At 39.5% G+C, this 12,601-nt stretch overlaps 1 protein-coding gene across 2 annotated transcripts in view; it reads right to left on the bottom strand.

The window, feature by feature from the left end:
* Positions 1–12,601, bottom strand: part of LOC126190742 (asparagine synthetase [glutamine-hydrolyzing]) — a 199,560-nt gene that overhangs the window by 164,978 nt on the left and 21,981 nt on the right. For both annotated transcript variants that reach the window (XM_049931236.1, XM_049931237.1), the window contains exon 2: positions 11,206–11,372. In XM_049931236.1, coding sequence (XP_049787193.1) covers positions 11,206–11,331 — 126 coding nt within the window. In that variant the 5' untranslated portion in view covers positions 11,332–11,372. The remainder of the gene's footprint in view (positions 1–11,205; positions 11,373–12,601) is intronic.

Here is a 12,601-nt window from a genome sequence, read left to right as displayed (position 1 = left end):
ACATAAATTAATTTTTATATGCTAAAAATGGTAAATAAGAAAAAATACTATCTATATGCAACATTTTAGGCATACAAGACAGATAAATATTGTGTCCATTCATAAGCTGTGAAAAGAAGTAACAGAAGAGAATACAGTGTGATACAATATGTTTATGTTAGTGGAGAAGTTCAGAGATTGGTCAGACACAATCTGAAGTAAACAGATATACATACAAAATAAAGAGATAAAAGCAGCACGTTAGACAGATATTAGCATATAAATTAATTCATACATAGTTAATCATGAAGTTTTAATTAACAATAAACTGAGAGACGGTATAAAACCAAATGAAGGACTGTTTTCCAATTGCAGAATGATGTGACTATTAAAGAGCAGGCACATAATGTATTATAAAATATTTACTTTATGCTGTTGCAAGTCTCCACTTTTTCTATACAGATGTGAGCTAATTGATGAATTAGAAAGAAGGAAGAAAGAATTGAAAGGAACCATTTAGGATCTTGTTGAGCAAATATGCCAGAATGGTCAAATGCACATGGTACAAGGGATTAATGAGCCAGACAAGGTAAGTTTGGGCACTGCTGCAATTTATGCCACCTCTGAGGAAACTTTGGAGGTTACTGATTTGGAAGAGAGTTGTACTCTGAATCAAGTCTGGAGGTTGCAGGTGCATTTTAACTGTTGTATCTATAGAATTGCTGCCCTGGTAGACATGGATGAAGGCCAGGAGCAATGTTCAAAGTCTTATAGAAAGACTGTTAGTGAATGGTTGAAAGCTTTTAATATGAATTTGATTGAATCTGGGAATGAAGACAATCAGAAAGGTCGAAGTCGTGACTGTGGTCTGTTCATGAAAATTTAGAATCTATTCCAGGAATTTTTTTAGCGAATACTGAATTTGGTAGAACAGGCAGTTAAGTTTCTGTTTTTGCTGCTGAATTTCAGAACAGCGCACAGACTATGAAAATGAGAGATTTTATGTTTTAAGGTTGATGTCAGTAAAAGTGAGGGATGGTTTACTGGAGGTGGTTGCACAGGCCACACAGGAAAACAACACCTTACAGCAATTTTGGAATGGAATCTGATGAATAGTTCCTCTCAGAGCTCTGCACGAGTTACTGTATATTCAATATGAACAAGGAACTCAGGAATCCATGTAGAACAGATTAAAAGAGTGTTGTTGCTTTGGATTCCTCATATAGTGATTAAAAAGGGTACACCATATTTTAGGTGGGCTAATATGACTACAGACAAAAAATCAGAATTTTGTAGTGTCCCCAAAACTCTAACTCAATTAGACGAGTTAGTTGGTGAAATTCAGACTATTGAATTTGTGGATTCACAAAGGGATAGGCAGATCATAAAGAAGGATTGCCCAAATAACGCAAGTTTAAATGGAGGGGGAAGGGGGGGGGGGGGGGAGAAAGGTTAGGTTTTCAACACAGAAAGAAAGTAAGGAGTGGTTATCTCACAAGGACACAAATATCCAAAAGTAACTGTGGGGACTCAGGATACGTAAACAGGGAATGTGTGTGGGGAAAAGACCTAATGCAAGAACTATGACAGTTAAACCCTAAAAGTGGTAAATTAATACTATTAAAGATTACAGAACACCATTGTTGCCATTTGTTTCTGCTTTATTAAATAATGAACAGGTGTGCACCTTGTCTGCCCGACTTGGACATACTATTTCCATGAACAATTGCAAACAGTTTGTTGCTAATCAGGAAGTTGGTAAGAGGGGAAGGTTACAGTTACATACTGGATAGTATTTTACTGCTGATAAATCAATCCTGAGTGTAAAGGAGTGCTTGCAGGCTCAGGTAACCATTAGTGATTTTGTGTGGAAGGTCGATATAAAACTGGTACTGAATTTAGTCACCAGTTATACAGGGTGATTCACAAGAACTTTTACAAACTGACATGGTGAATGAACTGGGCATACAACAAGAGTCAGTAATCATATAGGAACCTAGGGTCACAAAGGCCACCCACCCTACTAAATGGTGTTGCAGTTATTTAATCACATGCTACAAATGGACATTCACTACAGGAGATGCTCAAAGCTTTGTCTAGATGCATCAAGACACACTGTCATCGACACTGCATTGAACAGCACACCCTCTTAAAGTTACCTGGTGTATCTCGAAGACATCCTGCTGCCACAACAATCCTGCCCACTAGAACCCCCAGCAATGTAACAGACGTTTCATACACAAGGCTCTTCAAATACCCCCCACAGGTAAAAATCAACTGGTGACAGATCGAGTGATTGTGACGGCCATGAGACTGGCCCTCTGCAACTAATCCAGCACCCAAGAAAGGTCGTCTGCAGCTGTGCTCTCACTTGTCTGCTTGTATACACAGGGGCTCCATTTAGCTCAAATTGAATGCAGCAATGAATAGGCAGCGGAACATCATTCAACAAGCCTGGCGATACCTCTCTCAGGAATATGAGATACGTGTTACCATCAACTCGGTCCAGGATAATGTACGGCCAAATTAAACAGTCTCCGACGATGCAAACCCACACACTAAGGGTAAACTTGGGTTGTGAGACATAAGTACAGGTAACATGTGGATTCACATCCATCCACATATGCAGGTTGTGAGTGCTCATCACATGCTCGACTCATTGGCAAAGAGGACGCTTGCTGTGAAGCTTCGGTCTGCAGCAGATTCCTTTAGAAACCATCAAGTAAATTCCATATGCTTGCTGTAGTCCCCAGTTGCAATGCCTGGACACACTGAAAATGAAATGGATGCATTCCATCATGAACAATGCACCACATGGAAGGTTGGGGGATATCAGAAAGCAGGATACACCTCATGTACTTATTGACAGCATACACTGCACCCTTTTGAGAACGCCTGTGTTTCGACAATATCTGTGGCGATCAGCATTCAGCTTGCGCACATGGAATGAGCTGGTTTCACATAATCAGTAATGCAGGATGGTGAACAACATTTGCCAGAGCATCTTTCTATTGGGATATTTCACACAATACAATTGCACAGCTTCTCATTCACTGCTGTTGGCGTGATTTCCCTAAATCACTCCAGGCAAATGCCAGGATGGTTCCTCTGAAAGGGCACGGCCGACTTCCTTCCCAATCCTTCCCTAATCCGATGAGACCGATGACCACGCTGTCTGGTCTCCTTCCCCAAACCAACCAACCAACCAACCAACCAACTGCTGTTGTTATATTTCGACTAAAGTTCAGTCTTGATCACTCATGTATGTTTTAATGATACAGGTAACCGGTTTTGGTTCTTTCTACAGAACCATCATCAGACCTGTGGATAAATTTTAAGAAATACTAGATACCAATCTTTAAATAAAATGAAAGTGTCTAATGATGTCAAAATTTAACAAGATAAGATAAAATTAATTATACCCATGGCTCCCTTAGGATGGTAGGCGGAGCTCTCCTCGCTGCTACGCAGTCAACTGATGGTTTGAGTGCTGAGCACGAGCTTAAATATGCAGAGGCTCCGCCTACTTCCTGTCACACTACTTCACAATTGCCAATCAGCGTTCATAATATGACGCCATCGTCAAAGTATAAAAGTAGGAAATACACTAATAACATAAAATAGATTCATTTAAATGTCTGATTAAAAGATAGTTAGTATATCTACAGCTTATTTATATGGCGTCATATTATGAACGCTGATTGGCAATTGTGAAGTAGTGTGACAGGAAGTAGGCAGAGCCTCTGCATATTTAAGCTCGTGCTCAGCACTCAAACCATCAGTTGACTGCGTAGTAGCGAGGAGAGCTCCGCCTACCATCCTAAAGGAGTCATGGGTATAATTAATTTTATCTTATCTTGTTAAATTTTGACATCATTAGACACTTTCATTTTATTTAAAGATTGGTATCTAGTATTTCTTAAAATTTATCCACAGGTCTGATGATGGTTCTGTAGAAAGAACCAAAACCGGTTACCTGTATCATTAAAACATACATGAGTGATCAAGACTGAACTTTAGTCGAAATATAACAATTAATTGATCACTGTTTCCAAAAATGTTTACCAAAATTGTGCAACTGCTGTTGGCTGCACCTTAAATGAAATGCATCTCAGCCATTTCACAGTACATGTAGCTAGCCATGTTAACCCTAACACTTCCACGGCGTGAATGGCAGCAGTCTCGGTGCACTGCATCCATGTTCGTGTAGTAACACTCTCTTGTGACCGTAGTGCCCTCTCTAGTGGGATTTGGACCCCAGTTCCTATGTGATTACCAATCCTTGTTGTATGCCTTATGCACCAAGTCAATTTGTAAATGTGCTTTTTGAAGCACCCGTATTATGGGTACTGATTTTACTGCCAAGGTTGGCTGGTTCCTGTTTTGACTGAGTGAAAATTTTATTTCAAGTTTACCCCATAACAATAAGGATGAAATCTGAAGAAAAGAATTAAAATTTGTGTCACAGCTGGCACTCGAACCCAGGTCTCCTTGCTTACTAGGCAGAAATGCTTGCCATTACACCACCGTAGCACTATGGTCGACATTGCTGCACAGACTACTCAAGTCTAGCACCCTCCCCAACACAAACTTCAATTCATATCTTCAGCTTATTTTCCCCTTAAATTCTCACTATTGTCAGGGCTCTCCGGCATTGGAATAGCATCCCAGTGTTGGACGTAATGGGGAAGTCCTGTACCTCAAGTGATCTTACAGATCTTTATAATTAAATTTTCCCTGAGACATTTAATTCTATGCCTCATGGGAAATTTAATTATAAATATCTATAAAATGACTTGAGATACAGGACTGCCCCATTTCATCCAATGCTGGGGTGCTATTCCCACGCCAGAGTGCCCCGGCAATAGTGACAATTTAGGGGGAAAATAAACTGAAGATATGAATTGAAGTGTGTGTTCGGGAGAGCACTAGACTTAAGTAGTCCATGCAGCAATGTTGATTATAGTGTTGCAGTGGTGTAATGCTCAGTATTTATGCCTAGTAAGCAAGGAGACCGGGGTTCAAGTGTCAGTTGTTGCACAAATTTTAATTCATTTCTTCAGCTTTCATCCTTATTGTAGATCAAGATTAAACTTAAATGTCTCAGGGAAAATTTAATATAAAGATTTAGCCCATAAGTTCAGTGGTGATTTGGCCAGCAAGGGCAGAGCAGTATAGTAATGATTGCTTATGACAAACCTAGTACAGGGACAACTAATGGGGAAGATTCCAAATATTTATACAAGCAGTTATCACATTTAAACAAATTTGTTACAATGCAGATAAAGGCAGTTTGAGCTGAATATCCAGATGTTTTAACACAAGAATTTAGTGCCACCAATCTGTCAGAATACTGACCTGAGTTCGTTGATTACATCCCAGATAAGAAGGCCCATAAAAACTAGCACCCCCTAGCATTAAAGGAGCTTGTGGATAATATAAGATTGAAACAAGAAATATTTCATCCTTCCTAATCTCCTCTCACCATGTCAATTTTTCTAGTTACAAACTCTAATGACAAGTACAAGCTGGTGTTGAACTACTGAGAACTGAACAATGGAAGCATTAAGGCTCTCCCACTCCTCGATTTGCACACCTGTTTTGGATGGTTTAAGTGAGCAAGCGTCTTTACAATTGCCCTTAATGAAGCCTATAACCAGATACTATTTGTGAAAGGTTTTAAGACTGTTCATCCATGACGTTTTTAGGGCATATAGCTTCCAGGAAGGCAATTCTAACTGATCCACAAGTAGTGGACGTGATTAGTCAATTTCCTACCCAAAAAAATGTTAAACAAACTGCCAAATTCACGGGTATGGCCATTTTCTTTTGAAAATTTGTTGGTGGCTTTGCTGAGAATGCAGCACCGTTTAATGAATTACAAGAGAATGGTTGCAAATTTCTTCAGGGTACCTCACAGGAAACATCATTCATGGCATTGAAACCAGCACCTGCATTAGCCCTACATCCTTCCATGCTGAAGTTATCCTTCAAACTGATGCATTAGCAATGGAGTAGAGCGGTTTTACTGCAGGATCAAGAAGGTGGAAAGGAGGTGGTTGCTTAGGTCTCAACGGCAGTGGAAGATTTAGAAAAGAAATACTCCAGTTATGGGCTAGAAGCATTAATAGTTTTATTTGGCACAGAAAAATTTTGCTACAATTTAGAACATACAAAATTTACCTTAGAGACAGAAAACCAAGCTGGGTACTTGCTATGCCACAAAAAAACTAACATCCAAGTCTGAGGTGCACAATATAAACGGGTCAGATAATTGTGTGGCAAACAGCCTGAGCCGCACATTTGATCACATTGATAGCCATGTGAATTATCAGGCTGTAGAAGATCAAGATAAGATTCCTTCAGTAAGTCCAATATTGATGCAGATTCCTCAATTATTCCATGGTTTCAGAGAATTTCATGATCAGGAGGGCAGTTAAGAATAAATTAGAGAAAGGTGAGCAGGTAAAGCTTTACTTTTAAGAGAAAAGGCCATCTGTCATAAGTCCCAATCTGACAATAAATATAATGTAATTGTTCACAAAGAACTTGTTCCTTTGCTCTTGCAATATTTTCATGAGTCATCAGTAGCTGGGCATTTAGGCACATATGAAACTCATGAAAAAAAATCAACAGCAATTTGTTTGGTAAGGCATGGATAACAATATTCAAAAGAGAGTATCCTGTTGTAGTATCTGTGCTGATAGTATGCTGGCCAAAAATAGCAAAGTAGGTTCTCTACAAGGTGTACAACTTTACTTCCACCATTTTTTCCCCAACATTTGAGGCTTTAATGAAACAAATTGGTCACACATGCATCATTCAAAGTATTTTCCACCACTGGCCACTACTTTTTCCCATCTTTTGGGCAGGGTACGAATCCCGTGTCGAAAAAATTGTTCATCTTCTGAAGCAATCCACAAATTGATCCAATTTGTGACTTCTTCATGAGATTGGAAGTGTTGATCAGCCAGGCCATGTGCCATTCATCTAAACAGGTGATAGTCAGAGGGAGCAATGTCTGGAGAATACGGTGGGTGGGATAGGACTTCCCATTTTAACATTTCCAAGTATGTTTTGACCTCTCTTGTAATGTAGAGCCGAACATTATCATACTGCAAAATCACTTCATCGTGCCTCTCGCTGTATTGTGGCCATTTATCTTTTAATGCTCTGCTCAAATGCATTAATTGCGTTCGATAACAAGCACCTGTGATTTTTTGCTTGGTTTTAACACCTCATAGTACATGACGCCGAGCTGGTCCCACCAAATGCAGAGCAAGATCATGGAGCCGTGAATATTCGGTTTGGTCATTGACATGGAAGCATGGCCGGGATATCCCCATGATTTTTTGCGTTTAGGGTTATCGTAATGAACCCATTTTTCGTCCCTGGTCACAATGAAATTCAGAAATCCCCACCAAAGATAACCAAAGTCAGAGCTATCGATAGTGAGACTATGAATTTGCAGGTGAGGTAGCATGGACTCTGTCCCTCTGTTTTTCGACAAGGGAGAGAGCCGGATTCCAAACAGAGTTTAAACAGAAACCTCCATCCCTGTTAACGAGATTGCTTACTAATTTAATCTCAACTGCCTCCCTAATAACACTGTAACAATACCTGGACGTGCATGCCAATATCTCGGTGTTATTATATAACATGGGGTGACCAGTATCCAAGCAATGTTCGGCAATGGCAGATCTACTTGGCTGCTGTAATTGTGTGTGCCGTGTATGCTCAGTATATCGGTTCTCCACGGTCCTGATAGTTTGACCAACTTGTACTTACCGGCTAATAGTTGTCACCATCTGGCTCAGTGTGAAGGGGTACTTCGTACCTTGGTACACAGGGCACATGTTGTTTCTGACGCTGAGACTTTGCCAGCTGAGCTGTCCCATCTTGAAGTTACATTTCGTCAAAATGGTTATAGTGATAGACAGATTGAACGTGCATTGCGCTATCGACCAACTGTACATTGGGTGATTGATGATAATTCCTAGTCAACACCTAAGTCTACTGCCTTTTTGCCTTACATAGGAAACACGTCCAACAAGATCAGTCGTATTATATGGAAATACGATGTGAAATGTGTTTTCCGACCTCCATCTAAAATTAGAGCACTTTTGAGTTCTACTAAGGATGATCTTGGACTGCGTAAGGTGTGTGTATATCGTATTCCTTGTAGCTGCGGCATGGCATATATAGGTCAAACTATCAGGACCGTGGAGGACCGATGTACTAAGCATACACAGCACACACGATTACAGCAGCCAAGTAGATCTGCTATTGCCGAACATTGCTTGGATACTGGTCACCCCATGTTATATAATAACACCGAGATATTGGCATGCACATCCAGGTATTGGGACAGTGTTATTAGGGAGGCAGTTGAGATTAAATTAGCAAGCAACCTCTTTAACAGGGATGGAGGTTTCTGTTTAAACTCTATTTGGAATCCGGCTCTCTCCCTTGTCAAAAAACAGAGGGACAGAGTCAGTGCTACCTCACCTGTGAATTCATAGTCTCACTATCGATAGCTCTGACTTTGGTCATCTTTGGTGGCGCTAGTGTTCAGTGTGTGTGTTATTTTTCCTGCTTCAGTCCGAGAACCGAGGTTTTAAATTTGCATGTACGCCGCCTGTCCGTTGCAGTTTGCCTTGAAAATGGCGGGGTGTTCTCCCACCGAAATATCGGCGGTCGCTGAAAGTGTTACCTGACTGAATTCCCGGAAGTTATTTGAAAGGGTGGAAGCAGAGTTGTACACCTGGTAGGTTCCAAACTGGTGGATAGGACCTTCCAGAAGACATATGTAGAATTTGTAGGTCCTTTGCTTACTCGGTAATTACTATATTTTGGTTTGTGACAAAGCATTTAAACATTTGGTATGGCTGCTGCCTCACAAGGCTGCAAATGCTCAAGTGATAGAACAAAATTTGCAAAGTATTTTTGGAACCTTCTGGCCAACTGAGTGTTTGGTAATACATAATATTACATCTTTTACCGTGCATTGGTTTAAAAAATCCTGGTTATGTATGGCAGTTTAATATATAACAGCTACACCTCCCCCCTCCAAATCCCGTGTACACTGAATGCATTAATAGGAACCTGATGTCTGCTCTTATAGCTTATCACAGCAGTGATCAGAGTGGCTGGATTGATCACTTTCATTGTCAACCATGGCATTTAATACTGCCTGCCATGTAAGCCATCAACCTGCTGCCACTAGTTTGTGCTTGGGTTATCGACTAGTTCATGGTCAACTGATGACCTTTTATCTTAGAGGAGCAATGTTCAACAGGTGGTTACTCTTTAGAGAAGAGCTAAGACAACCATAAAAAAGCCCTTGAAAAGAATGCTATATGGTACAATATGGGTCGGCAGTTGAATATCTGCTGATTGGGGGTAAAGTTTTCATTAGGAACTTTCAGGCTATGAGTAAAGCCACTGAAAAAGATCACAAAAAAGCTTTCCTAGGTTCAAGGATCCCTTCCAAATTAGTAAGTTTCTAGCCCAGTAGCTGGTTTGTTGATTGGTCTTCACACAGGAATAGAAATGAGAGTTCAACTTTCCCAATAAAGCTGGGTCTTGAAGACTGATCAGATTGTTTAGCGGCATGTAAGCAGATCAAGGGGGAGGGAAGGAGGAGTATGTGCCAACGGTGCACAAATTTTGTTTTGGTAACGAAGTTGACACCAACCTTGTTCAGCGAGTTGATGGTCCCTCTGGCAGAAACAGGGATATACTGTGGATACGAACTGTGGCAGGAGTTTGGCTGTCAGCAAAGTTCTGGGATGTTGACTGAGGAGTGTGTGAAGTGACAGGCAACAGCAGCAGAGGAAGCAACCTTTCTTATCAGACAGAGTATGCAGTTAGTGCTTTGGAACTTTTAGCTCACTTTGTTGAATGTGCTGTTGTGGTTGTGATTTCTGACATTTTGGACATTGTGAACATTTGTTAAGAGGTTAATTTTGTTGTAAAGTACAAGCACAAATGAGAATTGATTGTTTACTAAAAATGATGATATACTTGTCTGCATACATAATGGTACATGTGAAATTTATAGCAGCCACATTTAAGCACGATTGTCTGGGATCAAGCCCAGACCCATCAAATTCTACCTTTCTTAAATGCTGTTCTTTTTTTTTTTTTTAAAAAAAAATGTGATTGTCTGCTTCCTTAATCATTTTGAAGTTTGTTTTAAATATTGCTTCTGCTAACATTCACCTGTAGCTTTAGTACTGCTCTGGTTGTTAGGCATCATGCTGTAACTGTTGTAAGTCTGCTTTTTAAATTCTTAAGAGGCTGAGTTTTATTGTTTGTGAGCCTTATTTTTTACACCTGTTAATCCATCTGACCTTGTCTCTGTTTAAGTTGGTAGTCACTAGAGTTGAGTTAGATTTTGAGAACAAAAATGTGATTTGTTATATATTGCAAAGTTTGTTATTTAAATAAAAATACAAATCATTGTAACTTGTAACTCAGCTCAATCGATTAGACTCAACCTTCCAGCCCACGGTCCAGTACTACAATAGTGTGTACCTATAGTACAGACAGAAAACTGAGAGTATCAGCAGATGACAAATTACTGGTTAGAGTACGATTGAATCCTTTCTGTATCATATGAAAAATGAGGCCTTGTTACATGCCAAGGTGTTGAGTAGTGAGTACAACTAATACTACATGAAAAAGTGTACATAGAACAAAGATTAGTGTGTAGTGCAACATAACACTCAAAACTCTCAGGAGCTCTTATTTCATTCTGAACACAATGATTGCATAATGTTCTTTTCTTATGTTATAAGTTTATATGCTTGGGATTATATTCTCATGGGGCAATATCAGTAGTTTAATCTGTAAGAAAGATGGGAATCCCCCTCATTTCCCACTGAGTGTGGCTTTATACTCATTTTCCAGACTGGTAGTTGGATCACTGTGGCTCTCTCAAACTCAAAGCAGGGAATCCTGACCAAACAACATGAGTCAGCTGCCTACCACTAGAGTATCTGCAGAAGTCTGTTCGCAACCCCTCAAAAAATTTGCTTAAATCTGTACGTAGTAGTGGTAATTATGTTGAATACAACCAACAGACAAAGACTGTACAACTACAGGGAACAAAATGCTTTTTCACTGAACCAATTAGTAATAAAAATAATTTTCAATAGGGAGTTAACTTGCAGTCATTGTGTACATGCAGGCTATGTATTAATAACAAATGATTTACCTTACCTGTATTCGTTTGTCATGTTCTATGCGCCATGCGTCAGGGCCACGGTGACTTATCTTTGAGAAGGAGGTGTTTGAGTGCACCGAAGTGCTTGTTGCTAGGCCAAAAACTGCCCATATGCCACACATTTTATTGTTTTTGTGAATCAGTCTTCAATCCTAATTTGTGTCTGTAATACAATGATTTCATAAAAGTATAAAATTTACAGTTCTATGATATTGTACATAATTTGAAAGACACTTACTCAGGTTGGCACTACACAGCAAGGATCATTACACAAAATAAAAACATTTATTTGACAGAAAGCACTACTTTCATACAGCTTTTTTCCAATATAGCAGCATTTGACAACCTATATTTTTCAAAAGCTATTTTGTAACACTGGAGTGTTATAAGTAACATTATAATAAATCTGAGAAATAGTCACCAATTTATATTCTTACAACAGAAATCACGTAATCCTATACAGAAGTCATCTGCTCTGTTATGGATTCAATTCCACTTATAAATGCAGTTTATGAACAAATATTGGTAACTGAAACTGAATTTCTAATAACTGAATACATAACAAAACAGTGAAAACAATCAATTATTGCCAAAATTAATTGGACAGATAAAAAAATCTACTCACCAAGTGGCAGCAGAACACACACATAAAAGATAGTTGTAACTGGCAAGCTTTCAGAGCCAGTGGCTCCTTCTTTAGGCAGAAGGGTTGAAGGGGAAGGAAGAGGGGTGAAGGAAAAGGACTGGAGAGGTCTAAGAAAAGGGATAGATTTCGGTAAAGTCACCCAAAACTGCGGGTCACGGGAGACCTACCGTATGGGATGATAAGGAAAGACAGACTGATTCAATCTTTCCTTTATGGTAAGTCTCCACTGACTCACGGTTCTGAGTGACTGACTGATTCAGTCTTTCCTTCTCATCCCATATGGTAAGTCTCCCCTACCCACGGTTCTGGGTGACTTTCCCAAAATATACCCCTTTTCCCAGACCTCTTCAGTCCTTTTCCTTCACCCCTCTTCCTTCCCCTTCAACCTTTCTGCCTGAAGAAAGAGTCACTGGCTCCGAAAGCTTGCCAATTACAACCGTCTTATGTGTGTGTTCTGCCATCGCTTGGTGATTAGATTTTTTTATCTATCCAATTAAATAATTTGGATAGATAATAAGTAACATATTAAGTAACACTTATTAGAGGAATCACAGGGTGTTCTCTGTACACTAGTGTACAGATTGCAGTGTGTTTGAATAATAAAGGAAACTCTTTACAAAAAAAGTATGTCAAGAAAGCAGGATATTTGTACATAGGTGGAATATATTAACAGCTTATTCAGTCACATGATCTGCTGCATGGATTTTATGCGAATACCAAAGAAAAATAATTTCAGAAAGCATCAA

This window comes from Schistocerca cancellata, chromosome 6, assembly GCF_023864275.1.
Source record: "Schistocerca cancellata isolate TAMUIC-IGC-003103 chromosome 6, iqSchCanc2.1, whole genome shotgun sequence".
NCBI classification, from domain to species: domain Eukaryota; kingdom Metazoa; phylum Arthropoda; class Insecta; order Orthoptera; family Acrididae; genus Schistocerca; species Schistocerca cancellata.
Note: the sequence above shows the minus strand (reverse complement) of the source record. Positions and strands in the feature narration are given on the sequence as shown.